At 46.2% G+C, this 21,806-nt stretch overlaps 1 protein-coding gene across 1 annotated transcript in view; it reads right to left on the minus strand.

The window, feature by feature from the left end:
• The window catches only part of LOC144761524 (uncharacterized), a 745,631-nt gene that overhangs the window by 595,399 nt on the left and 128,426 nt on the right, over positions 1–21,806 (minus strand). The window contains 2 exon segments of the mRNA XM_078646848.1: positions 14,227–14,624; positions 14,745–15,289. Of these exon segments, the coding sequence (XP_078502974.1) occupies positions 14,227–14,624; positions 14,745–15,289 (943 nt within the window).

Here is a 21,806-nt window from a genome sequence, read left to right on the forward strand (position 1 = left end):
CCGTCGGGCACTGCAGCGCCAGCCAGACGAGGAGCACACCCAAAGGATGAAGCATGACACCTTTTTTGGGGGGGGGGGGATGGAGGGTGGGCACTACCTCCATTTGGAGGTTAGACCAAAGACCTGACTATCACCTATATCCTTAGGAACTGCAGACCCATACATTGAAACTAGCCTTTATTCCGTTGTCATTAGGGTCTCCTCCCACAGTTATCGTTTGAAGGTCTAATATGGCTGTCGAGCCCATGATTCCAAGAACAGTGAGAGCCTCCCAGATAGATCGCAACTGTAAGAGCTTCCTGTCATGGTGAAATATAATGCGGAAAGGATGGCCTCAGGGGTATGATGTTCCGGCTTCGCATAGATGCGTGGTAACAGGGCGAACATCTGTGCATTTCTGAAGTGTTATAGCTGATAACTCCCGATACAGTACACGTGATTGGCCCCTGAATTGAATCGGACAAGCCTCTTGTGTCTTGCATAGGGCTTTTTTCTTTTTTTTTAAACTGAAGTTTTATAAAGTGTGAACAAGACCAACATTTAGGTGTCAGAGAGCTGTGCAACCTAACAAATAGCATCAAATATACTAAAAGCAAAATATAGAATATACAGCATGACAAGATAATAAAAAGAGACATAGTGAAAACGCCAGCAATGAAATCAAATTGGCATGGATAGTCGCTTCAAATAGGAAGTAGAATATTCAGTTGTCTCATTTTTACTTTTTTAAAAGAGAGAATGAAGGGATGGTCCTGATCTCTGGGGGCTTAGAGTTACAAATTCTTGGGGAAATTCCAGAGCAAGTTCTCTTAAAGGTTTTTTTTTGGTGAAATATTTTGGGGTTTCAGTAATAGTGAACATGTACTACGAGAAGCTCTATTCCTTCCAGATAGAACCAGTTTCTGAGCCAGGTAGTGAGGAGTGTTGTGGTGGATGTTTTTGTATGTCATGCATGCTATTTTTAGGCAGATCCTAGATTCATAGGGTAGCCAGTTCAGAGAGTGGAGGGCCGGGTTGATCATTTTTCTTTACGCCTGTGATGAGCCATGCCGCTGCATTGAGGGTAGCCCTCAACGGTGCTAGTTTTATTTTTGTAAGGCTAATGAGGGTAGCATTCCCATAGTCAAGTTTGGAGATCAAGAGAACCTGAACCGCCATCTTGAGATCTGCTTTGGGCAGGAAAGGCTTTAGTTTTCTTAAGACGTGGAGATGGAAATTGCCCCCTCTGGTTGTGGAGCTGATGTGATTCAGCATGAGAGGTTGCTGTCTAGTGTTATTCCTAGGGAATTTGCTGAATCAACGATATGTGGGGTACAGTTCAAGGAGGTGGGGTTGGGTGGTGAGGTTAGCAGGAATTCGGTTTTGAGGACGTTAAGTTTAAGGAGATTGAGTTAACCAGTGTTGAGTTTTAATGGAGATGTTATTGAGAGTGGCGATTTCGTTATGGGAGCTAATCTTTATGTACAATTGCATATCATCAGCGTACATACGGTAGGAAACGCTAGAGCGTTTGAGGATTTCAGTCAGGGGTTCCATGTAAAGATTAAACAGGGTGAGGGAAAGTGAAGAAATTTGTGGAATGCTGATGGTGACCGGCGTCCTAATGATTGATTAGGACTCGTTGACATCTGTTTTGTAGGAATGGGCAGAACCATTTCAAGACAGTACCAAAGAGACCCGTTCTAAGAGGTACAGGAGGATTTCATGTTTGACTGTCTCGAATGCTGCTGATAGGTCAAGAAGGATTAAAAGACAGCATTCATTATGATCTGGAAAGCGTAGAGCATAGACGACAATGTGGACCATGGCAGTTTCAGTACTGTGACCTGGTCTGAAACCAGATTGGCAGTGGTCAAGGAGTTGGTGCTGGTCAATGTGGTTGCAGAGTTGTTGATTAACACATTTTTCCAGGAGCTTGGCTAAGCTTGGGATGCTCGAAATGGGGTGAAAATTGTTGGGACCAGAGAGGCCCGTGTCTAGCTTTTTAAGGATAGGTGTGACCTGTCCACTTTTTAGACAGTCCGGCATGGTGCCTTGCGTATGAGAGACGATAATATTCTCCTTTATCTGAAAGTCATGGATGCAAGTGACAATGTCCACAGGAGGAGCGTTACCTGGTTTCGGGAGGCCCACGCGGTGAACGCGGTCAAGTTGTAGATCTGTGTGCATAAGAGGTGACGAAAAAGAGCCTGGACATATTCTCTAAATCACCTCCTTCTACTTGGGTCGGAACACCTCTAATACTTATATTATTCCGATGGGACTAATTTTCCAGGTCCTTAGCATGGGCCTGTAAATCAATGTGTTGTTCCTTTAGACCGATGATTTCCTTTTGCATCATTTGAATCTCCTTGTTCCTCCCGGTTTCACGACCCTCCATGGCGGACACCCTGATGCCAACCTCCTCCAGTTGACTGAAAACTTGTTTCAAATCTGCAGAGAGTTCAGTCTTTATCCTTTGCAGATCATAACGGACAGATGTGAAAAGTGCTTCCAAGAAGGATTTTGTCACACGGCCCTCTAGTTCCTCTGATTCCGACAGGTGCTCCATGTCTTTGAGAGAGCTGTCTTTTTTTTACAACTGACAGCAGACATAATGTGGGTCCTGTGAAGCCTGTGGCAAAGTGGCAAACCACTCGGAGTGAAGGCACGGGAGCACTTCAGCAAAGTGCCAGGCCAGATCGATGACGTGGGCCAAAGTACCTGAGGTCCGTGCATGTAAAGGCGTTCAAGAGGAAAGCTGGTCCCCAAGAATATTTGAACAGCAGGCATCCCTAAAAGGTATCAGGTTCACGGTGAAAGTTAGTGGGTCAGGGGCGGACCAAGGCAATGGAAGGTGCAGCAGCCTGAATCCAGATCTCCACATTACATGTTTGAACTTTGGCCCGAGCCCCACCTCGATCTGACTGGGCCTTAGCACAGTACGGTATAGAATTAAGCTTTAAGGGCCAGGACAGCAAGGAGACAGCTGCATTCAAGGTGGTCTAGAGAGTTCCTCGAAGCACTCACTGGCAAGTTAATCGCAGTCCGTTGCAAGGCAGATTGTAGGGGAGCACAGACAACGCTCCCTCCCTCAGTCAGTGCAAGAGAGGGAGAGCACAATTGTCCAGTAGGTGCAGGAGTTCACAGGGCAGCACTGTCCTCTCACCCAGTCCGGGCCCCCAGTGTGCGATCCAGGGAGAGATGGTAATCAGCTATATCTCTCCACAGATAGCAGACGAAGAGCCTGCAGGGGTCTCGGCTAATGCTGGAGCCAAGTGTAGGGTATGTGAAGCCCAATGTACAAAACGGAGTGGTACCATTCCCTCGTGGTGCAGTGCGCAGGCCTCCCCAGAGAGGAGACCAGGAGGCTCCAATCAGCAACTAAGGTCCCACAGAGAAGGTAAGGGGGGGTTCACCAGCATCCACACCTCCCACGTAGGGGCGAAGAGGGCCCCACACATTGCCCCTCACTCACAGAAATAGATGATCCACCGGACAGGCCGGTCTCCTCCTCTCAGGCTGTAGCAGTGAGACGCAAGGCACCAGCTCCGCACTACATGGCTGGCAGTTAGACTAGGCAGGGAGTTGCACGGGGGCCTGGCGTCAGCTATGTCCCCTGGTGGCAGGAGTCTTCTCAGATGGGAAATCACTCACTTCCCTCCCTCGCCAGCTGCCTTGCTTGTCACCGGAGTGTAGGAGCCACAAGAGGCCTCGCCTGCTCCTAGGGCTAATCACCAGGGGGGATATAGAAAGAAGGTGGGTGTGCCAGCACCAGTACCTTCTTCTCAACCCCACTTGACGTCAAACTTGTTCCTTGTGCCGCTTGCATCTCCTCGCCGGGAACCCCTGCTCCTGGGTGCTCATGTGCCGGGCCGTCCCAAAACTCCAGTGCCGTCCACAGATTCCACTTTATGTTGCAGAGATGTAGGGAGGCCTTCAGCCCCAGCAGAAAGTCACACAGCGTTCTCCCATGCTAGCAGTGTCCCAGAGCTTGGGCCCTGCGAAGGGGCCGGTCACTGCCTCCCTCAGAAGGACGCCATTTTGTCCTCTGGGGCAGCTGCGCAGCTTACAGACCTCAGTACTTCTGCACGGAATCAGAGAACCACTGATGTTGGCCGGATCAGCAGGAATGGAGAGAGAAAAACTCTCCCCGAGCCCCAACAAGAGCGCTGGGAAAAAGCAGGCAGGATGGGCGCTTTTTAGTGCTCATGATTTGCGGGTACGGAGAGACAAGGGAGTATGGCTCACACGTCTGCCATCATGACCACATGTCAACTTATTAACCTTATCGATGCGTCGGACGCCCCCCCGGCCGACGGACATCAGGGTGGGCGTGTGCGTCGGACGGCCAGGGGCGTCCGATCTGCGCACGCGTCGGATTCGGCCGCACCCCGGCGGAATGTCCGCTGCGGCGAAGCGGTTAATTCTAAATACTTTAAAACGACTAATATCTGCCAATCAAGCCACTTATAGCTTTGGGGACATAGAATAGTCTGAATTGTCACACTTTTAGGAGCGCGATGGTTAGTAGCTGTGTTGGAACTCTTATTGACAAAGCTGGAGGAGCACAGGGTAGTGCACGCTGTAGTGGCCTTCTTACAAGGTCCCTGGCACTCACTTTCTTACAAATTAAGAACCGTGTAGAACCTCCTCACTTACTCTTCCTTCCCAATTCAGGACCACCAGATTTGTATCACAACTGGATCCTGAGTGTGAACCCCCAGCTCGCTGAAAGTTCTTGACCTGTGTAGTGGTGTGGCTCACTGGCTAAAGGCGGCAGACCCGGAAGCAGAGAACGGCCCGGGACCAGGGTTCTATCCCCGACGGGCAGGGTCATGGACCAGGGTCAGCGGACTCGATAATTCTCGCCTCGGTGCCTACTCTAACTAGGGATCACACTCGGCAACTCTGGGCATTAGCTTGCCTCATCTCTACAACGGCCCCTCACATACACCGGGGATGCCTGGTTTCACCTTGGAGATACCCAGAAGGGACCATCTCACAGGGAAAGCCAGGACGGGTTCCCCAGCGGTCTACAGCGTGGAGATACCCCATGTGGGGTGATTCATGTGCTTTACATTACATTACATTACCGGTGAGGCTAGTACAGCGGCAAAACATGCATCGTGAGGGTGTCCAGGGAGCCTTCCATCAAAAAGCAATTCATGGTCTACCTTTGTTTGCTGCTTCTAGACTCGGACATACACTCAACTGTTGGAATTCCAGTCATCATTGACAAAATGCTTCAAAATGAATTGAATCTAAAAATGAAGAATTCAAAATACAGAGACCACAAGTGAAGATGGTGAGTGTTGCATGGTGAGTGTTGCAAGATTCACACAAAGAATAACAAACATTAGGGCAGGAACCAACAGTGGAAGGCATATTTTCACTTTAAGAAATATTTGATACAATATTAAATAAATTAAACAATAGGTTTCCCTTTCCGTGTCCGCACATACAAGTTACTTTGTCGAGGGGAAGCAGTTTGTAAGAGTTTTAAATTAAGTTGATAGTCATACAGCATTGCTAAAAAGTTTTTTTTTTTTAAAACAGCCTGACCAAGACCAAAGACACTTCCTTTCCATTCCTGCCCCTGCAATATCTCCCCTCTCCTAAGGCTGATAATAAGTTGAGGCACAAGCTAGGCCAAAGAACACAACAGAAATCTACCAAGAACTCAAACAATTCATTTTCATTTAGAAGATTATATTTATTTACAAATTAGGGTATTGGTTTAGGAAAACCATATATGGAAATGTCCAGGGTTGAAAGGTTCTATTAGAAGGAGCTCAGCATTTGATGCAGATTTAAAAATAACAAAAAAGCATTAAAGTGACCTCTCTGTCTCATGTCACCCTGGGCAGGTTTTTGTAATAGACCGTCACAGCGGAGCAACAGTGGAAGTCCAGCTGCCCTCTTGGTTGCTTCTCATACATACACACTAACCGTACACGTCAGTTCATAGAGCACAAACAGGATTGAAAACCCACTGAGGGGCTCTGTAATATTTCATAGTTCTGTCAGATCACCATATGTGTTTTTAGATAATTGTAAACTATTATTGCCCACTGAGCATAAAAACCCTTACGTTTAAAATCACAGAACAGCCATATATTGTATCACCATAACCAAAAGTCCACTGAACGCTACAGGCAATGTCTCTTTCATGGGCGGCTGGTCCGATGCATCGATAACACTGAGGCTGCTGTGCAACGGATTCTAATCTCAAAGGTCATTCACTTGTTTTCTCATCTCTACCTGAGACCCTGTGGACAGAAATCCCTTAACCCGTTGGCTGCTTCGAACGTTCTGCGCCAGTGCTGAACAATCGAAGAAACGGGTGGGGCCGCATCGGCCAACGGACATGCGCAGCACTACCGAGGTAGTGCTCGCGACGACCGTTGGCCGACGGCAGCAGCCAACTGGTTAAAGCCCATCGCGTATCATTAGCTCACTGAGATGTATGCTGCCAGTTTAGACTTATGAAGGTCACAATCTGCATGTGTTATTTGAACCTGTGAGAAATGTTAAACCCAATTTATACAAACCTCTCAAATGGCTTCTCATAGAGGCACAGCAAAGGTTATAGGACGAATGCACACAGCTTGAGAAAGAGTCTTCCTTCTTTGTGCTTCTAAAACTCCAAAGGGGTGAAAACATTCGCTGGTGGCAGAGAGGCCAGGCCTGAAATGTTCCTTAACTGAACATATGTATGTATGTATATGGTATTTCTATAGAACAAAACTAGCCGAAAAGGCTAGCGCTTCACATGGTCAAAGATAAGCATACAGTGTATAAGGGAAGGGATATGGCCAGCAAATGCAATGTGATGTGTTCTCTTGTTCTTTAAAGACTTTAGCTCTTTCCTAAATTAGTGCAGCGTTGGAGTGCTCCTCATGTGGACAGGGATGTTGGAGCATAGATGGAGAAGGACCGACGCCTTGGTTTTTCTTTTTGACACTTCTCAGGCTGTAGTCTGATGGTGTCCTCGCTGCAGGTGTGTTGAGTACAGCAAGAGATGGGGGGCTTGTCTGTAAGATAAGTGGTCCAGCCAGTCATTATGGCTTTGTAAATGATGCATCTGGTTTTAAAAATAGTGCGGGCTGCAACGGTAGCCAATGGAGTTCCATCAAGATGGGGGTGATGTGCTCATATTTCTTCAGGCCCTGGAAGAGACGTGTTGCGCCACGTAGGATGCGTTTAAGGGGTTTCAGTGAGGAGTCCGGAAGGCAATGGAGCAGGGCCACACCACCATCCAGATGCCAGAGTTCAAGGCTTGAACAGCCCTTCAACCCTGCGAGTAAGAGACATTTGGGGACAGATGTTCTAACGTTTGGTGCATCAAATGGAGAGGATAGGAATGCGTCGTATCTACTAAGATATGGTGCATGGCTGCTCTCCCTCTGCGTTGGAGCACTTGTGACTGCCATGCGCCAACGCAGACGCCCTTGCTCCGTGGTGCACGAGTGCCTGCGTGACAGCCAGGATTGTTCTTACGCAGGATGGGACAGCTTCCTCCACCAAAACAATCCATGGATTGTGCAGAAACAGCACAAGTAGATGGAGGAAAAAACGAGGAGAAATAAACCTATTTCTCCTGGTTAAACCTCCCCTGGGAGGCGGGACCATTTTGACGCTTTCCCAAGGTTACGAATGCGCCAAAAACCATGGGTGGAAGCAGGGAACACCCACGCTGCATCCATGGAACAACTTCCCAGGGCAGAGCAATGCAAGGCAGCGACTTGCATGTCTGGCATTTCTTTATTATGCCGCGCAGAGCCATGCAAGGTGGCATAGAACATTTGACTTAAGGGCTTGCGTTGTCCCTGCAACACCTTGCATGGCGCAAGAACAGCGCAAGCCCTTGATAAATTAGCCTGGGTGTCTTTGGAGAACCAGTGAATTCAACAGAACAACCACTCTGACCTACAATGCTTCCAGCATTCAAATTTGCAGTCTTTTGCGATCAGTCAGACACATGGGCTGTACCACATTTATCCCCGCTTGCCAGGTCTCATACCCAGTGCCTGCGTGCCTTCCTTCACCTCAGATGGTCTACTTTCTCCTGATGATTTCTAGACTGCGGCACAGTTTGCCTTGCCTGAGGCTTGTTGTATGTGACTGTGCTGTATCATTGATACTGCCTGCACTGTCGCGATCTGCTCTACATGAGTTCAACAAACACGTTTCGTTCTTTATTCTCTGGTTGAAAAGAAAAACACATATTTTGCTGAACCGTACAGGTGCTAGGGAATACTTTCCCGTTGGCCTCTGGGACAGAAGTGCACTGTTGCCGTCACCTCTCCCTGCTGAGGTATAAAACCACAGCCAGGTGTCCACCCTGGGTTAGTGGCGGCTCCTGGAAAGTTACGGCGAGTTTATCAACCACGGACTACTAGAAACGCATCTCGCTGCCTTGTCTCTGCACTAAGGCCGGGTTGGAAAAGTATGAGGGCGAGGACGAGTGCAGGAACAGCGGTTCTGGAGGAGCAAGTGTAGTAACAATAGGACGAACTGCAGCCTTGCTCCAGAGGGTGGGTGTAAAGCACATCACGACTCACAGGTACAGCAGGGAGAAGCGAGGTGGTCTGGGAGGAGAGAACCCCACACGTAGGGCTCTTAAAGGGAGAAGAAGTTTACAAAGCCAACCTGCATGATGAAACAAATATACATAACATAAAACCCCTCCATTTCCAATGATCTTTATTGGTGAAAGACTGGGCGAAGGGAAGAGAAAGGCACATTTCTCAGACATATGGAAGGCGAGGGTGACAAAAGCAGCTTGGATTCGTGTGGACCAACAGGCAAATCAGACGCCGAAAAGGAGACAGTGTCCTGAAGTCTGAACCCAGGCGGATGTGCAGACTTCCCAGACCCAATTACAAATATTAGACCTAATTTGTAAAGGTATTTGTGCACTCACTTGACTATTGGGTCCAAAAATACCATTATTTACCCGGGTAAATTAAAGTATTTATTCACAGCAAGTTAACATGTCTCCATAAACACATTTAATAACACTTAAAACTGCATTTGCAGGGTGCGACTGTAACCGAGTAAAGCTCGCAGGTCTGGGTTGTGGACAATCCAGGGTGGGGAGTCTTGTAACAGGAGGTGAACTGCCACAGTTTATAGATCTTTACAAAACATTTCCGGGTATTTTACCATTCAGAAAATGGCTGCACATTTATTGTTATTGAGGGAAAGGGATTAGTTCACAGTAAACAATATTTCCCAAACAAGAGAACATTATTCGATGCAAATGCAGTGATGTGACGCATTCACCTATGTGGAAAGGTTTACACAAACGTAAGTGGAAGGCTACTCTAGTAAATTTCTCATTTTTTGTCTATTTTGGTCCAGGTGAGTCCACAGTTCTGTTTTTCCTGCTTTTCCCTGCGCTTCCTCCCTGCGTTGATTCCTGCATTGCTCAGTTTGTCGAAATGTATGGATCCACTGTGCAGAACAACACTCACAAAGTAAATCCTGGTGAACTTTTAAAGGTTTCAACCAAGCTTTGTCTTCAACATGAGAACATTGTAAGTTTGTAAGAGGGGCAGAAAAAGAACAGTAAGACTTTCCTTCGGAGCCCGGGATCAGGGAAGACTTGCAAGACTTGTAAACCTATATATTATAAGTTTGAGATACGGTTCAGGCGATTTACGAAGCTACGATTGTCCCGATGAACCCCTCAAATGCTTGTCACATTCACTGAACTGCTCGGGAATTATGTGGTGAAAACCTAAGCACTGCCGTCATGTTGATTTAGAAAAATTCTTGGTGAATGTGTTGATTTTTCAAATGTATGTGCAAGAACGCGATCCGACTCAAACACCATCGATCTTAGGCCTTTCTTTCTTCATGCAACCTCACTCAGTCAAAACCACAACTGCATCATTTACTCTCCAGCAGAAGGCAGCTCATGCAACATAGGGGCATATTATCAAGGGATTTATCTCCGCTTTTTTGGCTTTAAAAGCCAAGAAAGCGGAGATAAAATGATCTCCCTATTACCTAGCTGTCGCTAACACCAGTTAGCGACAGCTAGTAGGAGATAGCGACCATCTTGGGCCCCGCTTTGCATGTCAGCGATAATTATCGCTAATGACATGCAAAGTGGGCGTGCCAAGATGTTAGCGACTGGAAACAGTCGCTAACATCGCTATCTGCTATTACCAACTTTTGGAGATATTCGCGCTAAGCGCGAATATCTCCAAAAGCTAACACCTGCCCTGAGCAGTTCTTAGCCATGTTATCCAATGGGAGGTGGATAACATGGCTAAGAGCATTTGCTCGGTAATGCATGAATATCGCTGACTTTTCAGCGATATTCATGCATTTCGGCCGATTTTTATCGCTTAGGAGATAAACCTTGATAATAGCAAGGTTCCTAAGCGATAAAAATCGCCGCAACACAGCGATAAAATTATTGCTGCTAAGCCAACATAGCGATAATTATCGCTAGTTGTTGGTAATATGCCCCAAACTCACTCCAGATGGAACAGTCACCCGCTAAAATACCTCCAAGGGAGCCTGATACAGAGATCCTCGTGCAATCTGCAGAGGACAGGCCTGGATGCTGGCAGGGCAAATTAATCCTGCCATCCGCCCCAGGTCAATAAATTAATGAATGCTGATGTGTAATAGCAATGAAGCTCATCACTGTAGCAGCAAATATGGAATTAAAAATAAGATGCCCATCTGTGGCAAACTGGCACCTTATAAATGTGGATAGACAACACAATTATTCATTCTGCAACTTTGCACAGAATTATAAATTAAAAGTCGAGATCAATATAACAACAAGTTGCCTTTTTTCCACTGGGATGGGTATTCGAGTTGGGGTTCTCGTGCAAGCTTCGATCGTGTGTTTTTTCCTCAACCTCAGAGCATGTGCGCTTCCTTACAGCACTCACCATAGCTTGGAAACGTTCCCCACACAGGTTTTCCTGCGAGTTCTAATGCGCCCTGCCATCTTGTGTACTCAATGTCATATTATTACATGCAACGTATCACTTGATGTAAATATTGTTCCTGTAGTTGTAGCTTTTCTATTATGGACTTCAAGGGGTGACATTTTTGTAGACAATGTTCAGGGCACAATAATTACGCCAGTTCGCAAGGATAGTTTAATACCAGAGCTTCTGTGTTTACATGCCTCAACAGTGACAGACTCACCACAGATTCATGTCTAACACTTTTGGCTACATACATAAGTAAGCCTTGGTTCTTCCATTACTCAAACCTTGTTTCGGCATCGAAGCGGTGTAAACTGTGGCATAGTTTGTTGCAACTAGAAGCACCCCTTAGGTCATCCTGACATGTCTGTACGACACATTCAAAACAGACTGGCCCCCAAAATACATGGAAGAGTTGACTCTGGTCTTTTAATCCATGCAGAAAATGATGATGTCTGACTGCATGTTCAGCCCTCCACATCTCACTTCTAGGTTCCCAAATGTCAAGTCCTGCGCACCTTAGTATTCCAAATCAGGTATTTTAAATGCAAGACAAATAAAGTTCTAAAAAGCATGTATCTCCTGAGCCGGCCTCTCAAACATTTGCCTTTGCTGCTTGTTAAGACATCATCACTTCACTGTTTCTAATCCAGTGAGTTTCTTATGTGGTTTCAGTTCTGTGAAAGGCTCAGCCCCATTCTAGAACAAATAATCCAGATCCAAACACGATCTATTGGGGACATCTGCAGAAGTACAACTGATCGATGTGTCGTGCACAAACACAGCCACTTTACAGCCCGGAGAAGCAATCTTGCCACATGTTGCTTTTTTTCTGCAATAACGAATAGTCAGGGAACTCATGTGTGTCAGGTCTGTTGGGGTTACGTAGCATTATTATGAATGTGTGAGTTCACAGCTTCGTCAGATGTGTGGACATAGGCCCATCTGGCACTTTCCACCTCAAAGAGAGCTTGCAACAAAATTTAAGAACACAACGGGTTAAGAAGCTTCATGGCTCTCTATTAATGTCGCGTACACTGTACATAATTTTACCCAGCAGCTGGCAGGGATTAGACTCTGCAATGTTTTGACAGTTTTTGCTCTCAGTGGATTTTGGAAACTGTCCCTCCCTCTGGCTGAGTGTCAACAAATATCTTGTTTAAGAGGTGATCCTGTGGACAGTTCCATCACCCTTCAGTGAAGTTCCCATTTTGATAATGATGGCAGTGAGTGCACCAGTGACTGAAGATATTAGAAACATCAAATCCCCTTCCTCTCCAGAGAAAGGCCCCAGTCGGGTCAGGAGAGCACAGGAGATGAGGTCTGTCTGGCATCCGGGGTGCACTCCTCACTCGGGGAAACGGTCAGGGGTGCGACTGTAGCCCTTATAGAACAGCATCTGTACATGGGCGAGGCCAGCTTTACTTTTAATAAACCTGTAGCAGAACCTTTTTTTGTTATTTTAAATTAAAAATAAAATAAAATTTAAAAAATTTAAAAAAAAAAAAAATTTTTTTTACACCTTTTAGATCATCCACAAAAAGAGACTGATTTGGGGAATACAGAATTTAAGAGAAGGCAGTGACTTACATCTGATATGAATGAAAATGTATGAACACGAGTAAAGTGCAGCACAAACTCAGTGCAACAGATGAGCATGGAAGGTCTAAAACCAGGCATTCTTCTGGAGACTAGATCAACATGGAGGTACTGCACGTGCATGAGCCGGAATCACAGGAGGGAGACGAGGTTCAGGACACAGGATCCTAGAATTAAAGTATGTGGAATGACCAGGCTTGCCCAGATCTGCTCCAAACTGTGTCAAGAGTGCATCCTTCCCTATGGCTTATTCAGCATCAGCGAATCTTTGGTTCCATGGGACTTACTTCTGTTGCCCCGGTGATCTATTGCCATGATACGAGTCAGATATGTATCTTGCGTGCTTTCTATAGTGCTGTGCGGATGCAGTGTGCTGGTTAACATCACATATTGTTTGGGTAATACAAGATTTTGTTTTGGGAATGCTTAGTGCTTTCCACATTTTTTTAGAAACAGCCCGATGCTCCACCATCCACAATGATCTAACCACACTCTCAGGTAGATAGGACTAATATTAGAAGCACAAAGTGCCCTTCAGTTTATCACCTGCCAATCTTCCTCTTGCCATGTGTGTGACAAGTGATTACAGGTAAGAAGAAAAAAAATCATCTTTGTGGTGGAAACTGTCAATATTTTGTTATTTTGTGCACCCAGTATGTCCACTGAATTCTTGATCCAGGTTTTCTTTAGATTTTTATCCAAACCATTCTAAATATGCTTTCTGTAAGGGTAAATGTGTATTCATTTGTCGCCATTCCTTCCCAGGTAAGTAGTCCAGCCTCTGATGTATGTTAGCTGTATCTTTTCCAAATGTACAAAAGGCTGGTGACTTTACTATTTTCTTAAAAGTACAGAGGCCTTTTAATATCATTAGACCACGGGATTAGTTTAGTTTCTTTAAATTCTCATTCAATTTTTATGATACGACCAATGATTTCAGGGTATCCCAGATCCTTTGTGCTGTTACAAGGTGAACTGAGCAGGTAACACACAGGCAGAAGACTCTGCCTCTTCCAAACAGCACTTTCGGCATCTCCCAAATATTTCCAGTCATTACACAAATCAATCTAGTTCTAGCGTTACGGAGCTCAGTAAGCAAAAGGCCAATATGTTTAAAAAATGCAAGGCCAATGAACACGCTTTGCATCTTTAACGTGATTTGCATAAGGCATACCGAAGGCCTTTTATGAAGTCACTTTCTTTAGGACATCCTAAATGTTTTTTCGCCATGTCCCGCGGTTCACGCTAGCTTCTGTGGTTTCAATCACTCAACAACCCATTTAAATTTGCCTTCATTCATTTCATCCTGCAGCAGCTTTTTCTTCTTGATTTTAATCTGAGACCTTCCGCGCACACAGACCATCCCCGGTCTTTCTCAGTACATCTCGTGCAAAGCTTGGACGTGATAATTTTTTTTAAAGCAATCTCTCCATGACTCGTATCACTATTGAAGTAGAATGTCACTTGCGGAGATGCAGTAAAGAGGAGACACACCGAACAACGAGGGGAAAACCCATCAGTCAAGACTGCTCCCCCAGGTGGATTTCTTCCATTTCCCACAGATTTTCACGACTGGACCCCACCGGTCTCGTCATTCTTTCCATTTTCATCACTTATGGGTTCAGTTGGCGATCCCTCCTGCATAGCAGCGTGGGTTTGCAAGTGGGCCACTAAGTCTGCTGGCTGGCTAAAACTTTTACCACATATGCTACATATGAAGGGTTTCTGCCTCGTGTGTATCTTCTGGTGGGATGTTAGAGCCGACGAGTGCCTGAAGCTCTTTCCACATTCACTACATGTATATGGTTTAACTCCAGTGTGTATTCTCTGATGTGTGATTAGATTTGATGACCCAATGAAACTCATGCCACAGTCTTTACACTTGTACGGTTTTTCACCTGTGTGTATCCGCTTGTGAATAGTCAGATAGCCGGACTGCCCGAAGCTCTTCCCACATTCATTGCATGTATATGGCCGTTCGCCGGTGTGCGTTCGCTGATGTATGATGAGGTCTGCGGATCGGCTGAACAGCTTTCCACATGCGATGCACGTATACGGCTTCTCTCTTGTATGCGTCTGCAGGTGGGCACTCAGTGCAGAAGAGTGCCTAAAACTGGTACCGCATTCACTACATGTGTACGGTTTCACTCCCGTATGTATGCGCTGATGCGTGATCAGATTTGAGGAACCTCTGAAGCTCATGCCGCATTCACCACAAGTATATGGTTTTTCTCCTGTGTGTATTCTTCGGTGTATGGTGAGATCGCCAGACTGTCTGAAATACTTTCCACAATCATTGCATGTATATACGTTCTCACCCGTGTGTATCCGCTGATGAATAACTAGTTGTGAGGACTCTCGAAAGCTTTCTCCACATTCATTGCAGGCATACGGTTTTTCCCCTGTGTGTATCAGCTGATGCTCTATCAGTTGGGTGGATTCCCTGAAGGTCTTCCCACAAGCAGTGCAGATATACTGCATCTCGTCGGTGTGGATTCGCTGATGGTCGGTCAGACTAGTAATGTTATTAAAGCATCGCCCACATTCAGAACATATACATGCGATGTTTTCTCCTGGCTTGCTGTGCTTCCACTTGGCCCGGCCCTGGGTCTGGACACTTGCTCTCTTCTCTGTAGCGTGGGGAACATCCTGATTGGCATTCCATGACGCCGCATCATCCGTTTCCACTTTGACTGTGCATATTTCAGGATTGATGTCTGCACTTTTCCCCCAAGATCCAGTATCTGCTGAAATGAGAACAAAGTCACAGCATTAATTTATCACACAGTGAAAAGTGGCAACAGTGGCTGTACCACTATGTCAATCAAACAGATCACAACACTGCCAAATCTATACACAAACACTGGAATACAGTTATTGTAATAAACTTTACAATAAATTGTGGATAGTCTAAATTTTACAGCCCATATGATTTGGGTACAAGTAACTTTTATTGCAAGCTACCCTTTCCTTACTCTGTTTTACCCTATTTGGAAACTGCTATAGCAACCCTTCTTCCACAGGACTCGGGCAACATTCCAAGAAACAGGACCTATTCAATCCCAACTAAAATAATAGGTATTTCCAGAAGGGCTATGAATATTGTCAAATAAAGATGACCCCATTGTGAGAAACGAATGCATTCCCACAACCAGGCCAATGCACCTACTGCATTAACTAGAAACGCTACAATGAATTACAACCACATGGGACAGTTACAGCGACTCAGGTTCCTGCACACCGTAACGCTTTTTGCAAAGTTTGAGTGCTCATCTTTAAGTTCCTTGTTGCAGTATTTGGTTGTTGAATTGTTTCTTATAAGGTGAACTCCATTCCCACACGCTACTACCAGGTGAAAATATGAAAAAAATAATGAAGTATTACACAAAATGTGCTCCATTATGCAGGATAATTTGCCTTTTATTGGTGCATAATTTATTCAATGCCGCCGCACAGTTTGGCCCTCCTCTGCCGCATAACTGCAGAGGCCCGGTTTACAGTTTACACAGTGGCGAGCAACTACCATATTACTTCTCTACCTCCTTTTTTAGGTCTCGCCTGCGAAAAGCGCGCGAAGCGCGTTCTCGCTGCGAGAACTATAGTCGTCGGCTCAGCCGACAACGAGTGGAGACAAGAGATTGCCACGCGTGCAGCATTGTCAATGGTTGACAAGAGATGGCCACGCGCGCAGCATTGTCAATGGGATTTGGTCGCGCGCGTGAGTCAGTCTCCAACTCAGACATGGAGCTTGCGCCGGGAGAGCCGATGTGCACGCTCACAGCGACGGCGTCTCGTGCGCTCCCACCGCGCTTTCAGTTTCGCGGCCGGCGATCAAGGGAGCTCCATGCACCATGGCCACCGCCATGAAGATCCCGGGGGTCACGATGTGAGGCTTGTTTTAAATTGTGTCTTCTTGCTCTTGTTACCAAACCTCGCGGACCTCCTCTGCGAAGCCATTAACGTACATTTAGAAAACCTGGGCTGTCATTTTACCGAGCTGCCTGGTAACAGCCTCTCGCTGCCTGCCCTTAAGCTTCGGTTAGTTTAGTATTGCTAGCGCTGTTAAAAATAAGTCTCACGATGGCTTTGAAAACTTCCTGTGATTGTAAAGGGTACCGGGCTTGGCAGGATGGCAGCCCGTGGGACTCCCTCCCTCGAGGGCATCCTCTGCCAGCCTCGCGCAAACTTTCGGCGCTCACAATTCAATAATCTGCGTGGCGGCTTGGATGTACCGCCTCTTCCCACATGCCGGCGAGCTGCGATATGGCGAGGAGGGAGGGAGGGGTGCGCGGGCCACCGAGTGAGTGGCATCTGCAGACAGCCCTGCCCTGACTCTGGCTGAATGAAGGACAGCTGCACACACCGGGCTGTCTCTTCTGTGTACTCCGTGACCCGTGCACATTTGATGTCATATCGACATTCAGCACTAATGGGTGAACAGTGCACCAGCCCCATAGAATCGGCGGATGCGCTCTAATTTAAGACTGTTTTTCTGTTCATTGCTCACATTATAGAGTAAGTAGGAGGTGAGTTGGTTTCTGCTCAGAATTGCAGTTGCTGCAGCACCCTGCTGTGTGGTAATGCAAATGACATCTAGATGCTTTCATTGCATGCTTCTCTGAGACCCTGGACTTCGTGTGCCCATACCAACTTAATGACAGCACCAGAGGCTAGTAAACGAAACTTAGGAATGTTTACCATCGAACCCCAGCATTGAGAACCCCAGAAGTGTAAATTAATTACCACCACGTTCCTTTTGCTATCCAGGAAACCGAGATCCACACCGAAGGAGGGCTTTACGATTTTTCATGTCACAAATCTGCAGTTAAATTGGCGGGGTAAATAAAGTTCGTGAAATGGTAACACTAGGGTAAACAAAGTCAGCTGAGCATTGAGAGAGTTCTTTGGCAAGGCGGCCTTTACTAAAACACTGCCATTTGACGTTAGCGGTTCTTCATGCTACTGCCTTAAACATTTGCTATTTCTTTGGAAACTAATGCAGAGTTTCCCGTAATTCTAACTTGCTTAAAACACTGCACGAGACCTGCCTCGAGAACAAGGGCTAATAAATAATCTCTGAGGCCGACTGGCTGAAGTCCGTCTTTGAAAGGGCATTAGCTGCCATAACAGTTACCCGGGAAACTAATCGTGAAATGCTGAGCAGTAAGAAATGGGTTTTTATGTGTTTCTAATGGAAGTAATGGTTACTGCGCGAGGTATTCCATCTCCAATAACTCGCTGGTTAGCTGGAAATGGCGCTCCTCAGTACTAGGCCATGGCATATAGGACACTCACAACCAGTGCACCCACCCCTTGACATTGCTCATGCTCACCCATTTGCTTTGCAGCCAGCGAGGCACTGCATAAGAACCAAAACCAGCTGCGTGGTAGGCATTACCTTTCGTGCCCTGCACGGGGAAGAAGACGAGAAAAGCTCTCACGCGCCTTTAGGCGTGTTATCGCACATACACGTCTTTTTTAAAGTGATGCAACATTTCCACACCTGCCCCCCACGTACATGCAGTTTGTCTGACACATTCAAAGGCCGTAGGGGGAATAACGTTAACTTACCAGTTTGATATGAATGCAATACACGTCAGAAAGTGTTTTACGGCCAAATGTGTGGTGCCACAAATCTGCCTTGCCACTGTAACTGCCTCACCTTCCTGTCGTGATGGTAAGTTCTTGGTTAAATCCGGAATTGTCAAATTCCCAACGCAAATTGCATCCTTCTGGTCAGAGTGCATTGCATCTTATTTCTTGTTTTTTCTGCAGTTTTATATAGCTTGAACTCTACCCGGAGGTATCAGGGCGCTTTACACGAGCGGGATAAACAGAATGGAGAGCACAACCAGGCGGCACTCGGCTGCCTGGTTGGACCCCGATGATGAAGCATGACACCAACCAGGTTGGTGTGTGAGGGGTTTTTAAACAAAGACTGCTTGTGCCCAGCTGACACAGCTAGATTCACAGGTGACATGGAACACTAACTAGATTCCATCACTCTAACACAGTGGGCCAGTCCTCGTTGTTTATTCGCTTTACACGAGCACCAGCTGTTCCAGACGGGACCATCCATGTTTTGTTAGACGCTGGGAGATGAAGTGATTTGCCCAGAATCACAAGAGGTTGAGCAGCAGCGACTCGATCCTGGTTACCCAGCTTCGAGGTCATACGCTCTAACCGTTAGGTCACATCTTAATGAGTCCAGCCTGCAGGGACAGGGGCCCCTGTACTTACACTCCAGAGTTTGTCACTCCTGGGCGTGTCACTCTTAAGTTTGTCAGTCCTGTTGTTTCTCTCCTGAGGTTATCACTCCTGGATGTATCACGACTGGGTGTGTCATACCTGAGGGGTCACTCCTGAGTGTGTCACTGGGGCATGGGTCACTCCTGAGTGTGTCACTGGGGCATGGGTCACTCCTGAGTGTGTCACTGGGGCGTGGGGGAGAGCAAACAACCCCGCACTGGTCGGTGTCTTCTATTTGTATGCCAATGCTTGTTTAAACCCGAGAGGCGCTTGGTGGGCACTATACCCCGACCTGGTCAATTGAGAGCTTGTTTATTAGTTTTCACTTTTATATAGCGCAAACTTTACCCACTGGTATCAGAGCGCTTTAAATCAGCATGCTTATAACAAGCAAGACTAGCACTCTATATTACTTCCAACTTTGCTTAGCATAAGCAACAGCTAACCATTCACAAACAATGTTTATATACCAATTGCAAAAAAAAAACCATTAATGCAAAGCATTGTCATTTACAATGCCAGTAACTCAAACTTTAATGCTGCAAGACCTATTGCATTGTAAATGCTTGTTTACAGCCTGTGTCCAGCTAGTGGGGGTCAGTGTTTCCAAAACGCATGTGCGCCTAATGCACCATAGGTGTGTAGAGGTTTTGGGCACATTATAAACCTTTGTTTTCAGAAGTAACTAAGTGTGAAAGTGACGGTTGCTGGCTTGCGTCCAGTACGTTCCACACCAGTTTTTTGGTACTGCAGAAAAAGTTTCCAACAGGGCAAAGATTCAACGTAGTAGATACTAAGTATTGTAAGCAGCCTAGGCTGGTTAGACAGAATCGTGTCAGCAGAACTATTTCTAAATGAGATCGAAAACTGTGTGCACCAGGTGCTAACCTAGGTACGTGTACTCGATTAGCTTTCACCACAGTATGAAAGCTGCATTTTTTTAAAAACTTTTATTTATGATTTTCCATCATGCATCACAATACACACTGAAAATAATGCAGTATAAGGACAGTGCAAACAATTACAGACGTACAAAAAGGAAGAAACAAAAAGGACTACAGCATCGACATCAATGCAATCAAAAAAGAAGGAGACCATAGTGCATTTACAGCGCAAGGTGGACTTCACTTGTCGTCATGCAACTACAGCGACACAACACCATATTTAGAGACAATAATAACAGAGACATAATGTACAGCAATGGAGCGTAGGTAATTCAAGAGGGGTTCCAAAATATCATTTGGCCGGGAAGTCACAGGCAATTCTTCTGCATACAACACTAAATCCTCCCTACAATATGTCAAGTCCTTACGCCACTGTGCCTCCATTGGGCTACATTTACTATCCCACACCATTGCCACTCTTAGTTTTGCAAGGAGCAATGCTACTCTGGTCAGCCTACCCACCGCACCTTTTAGAAAAGGGAGCAGGCCTAGCAGGCACACCTGAGGCGACACTTCTACTTATACAGGACAGAACATACATTTTAATTTAATTTTTATTTATTTTTAGGGCTTGCGCCCTGCGTTGCACTGCGCAGCAGTACTCGCGCAGGTGAGCGCCCTTTTGTCCGGGGTTTGCAAACGGACCGTGGAATCGCACACGCTTGTGCGTTTGCTTTTCCTTTTGGGTTCAGCTATTGGGCTTTGTGTGCGTGTGTTTTTTTTAACAGAGCACGCAATAGGCCAAAGGCGGGCGCATTGCTCCGCCCACGGCCTATTGGTGTGTGTTATGCGCACCAAAGCCCATATGTTTTCAATTATCGTGCCCAGACACGGGCGCGATAATTGAAAACATATGGCACGCGCACTACTCGTGGGCGTGTTTTTTTTTTTACACTAGCGATCGCTTTTGCGATCACTTTCAGTGCCGCTTGTTTTTGTAAGCAGCGCTGCACAAGGCGCTTTTTTAATGCGGTTGCATGTACCAAGAAATGAGAAGACGGTGGCACATGAAAGGCTCTGTGGGGAGCGTTCGGCACATGAACAAACAATGTGAGGAACGTAGGACAATCACAAATGGTGAGACGCCGGGGGCAGGTGTACTGATAGCATGACAAGAATGAGGTACATGGGCCGGCAATGCAAAAATGTTGGCAATTTACGAAAAAAGTACCAAATTAGTTTGGATTTCTGGCGGGTAGCAGGGCCCATACTCTGAAATACCTTAAACATCAACCACCCTTTTGTGTTAATTTAGTGTTGTAAGGATGCATTGAGCTGCAGTGACCGAATTAATTTCCTATCCAAGCCCTACAAACATATTCCTTTCTACTCTTTTCCGCCTCTCTGCTGTGTACTTATCTGTTTGTGCAGATAGTGCTTCGTTTCAGAGTCGCCCCGGGGACACTTACCTGTTCGTACGGATGGTGCTCTACTTCGGGGTGCAGGCTCTTTTCCTGGTTGCGGGACTACTGTTTCTCTCTAGCTTCACAAGACCTTCTCGCCAGGGAAACCCTCTTGCGCCTGCACCGGTTTAGTCTCAGTCCCTGCTCCCTCTGTCAGCCCGGCCCAGTGTCAAGGGGCTGCTATATACAGCCAGGAACCACACAGGAGCAGAATGCCGCTAAGTCCCAATGCCCCTCTCAGAACCCCACTGCCAGGTTGATTGTTTACTCCTTAGCAGGTAAGTACTAAGGGGGGAAAAGGGGATTGGGATAGAGAAGAGACCGCTCCAAAACTCAGCCTGCTCTGCTTCTTCCGGTCTTCTTCTTCTTCTTCTGTTTTATTCAGGCTAAACAACAAGTACTCATATAACTTTTTCTGTTCGCATTTAACTTACTTTCTCATTAGACATATGAATAACTTATCTGACCAGAAAGTAGTTTTGGGGCTAGCCTCTCTTCTTACTTCTCTTAATGTCTATCTTTTTTCACTAAAAGAAGTCCTCACTAAGTCTCTTGTTCTTTTCTTTATAGGACTTTCGACTTTCTTCTGTGCTCTGTCATCATGAGAAAAAACAAGTAAGTAATGTTCTTCTTTCTATTCTGGTATATGGTATCTTGGGGTTTCTTCC

Source organism: Lissotriton helveticus, chromosome 6 (assembly GCF_964261635.1).
Source record: "Lissotriton helveticus chromosome 6, aLisHel1.1, whole genome shotgun sequence".
NCBI lineage: Eukaryota > Metazoa > Chordata > Amphibia > Caudata > Salamandridae > Lissotriton > Lissotriton helveticus.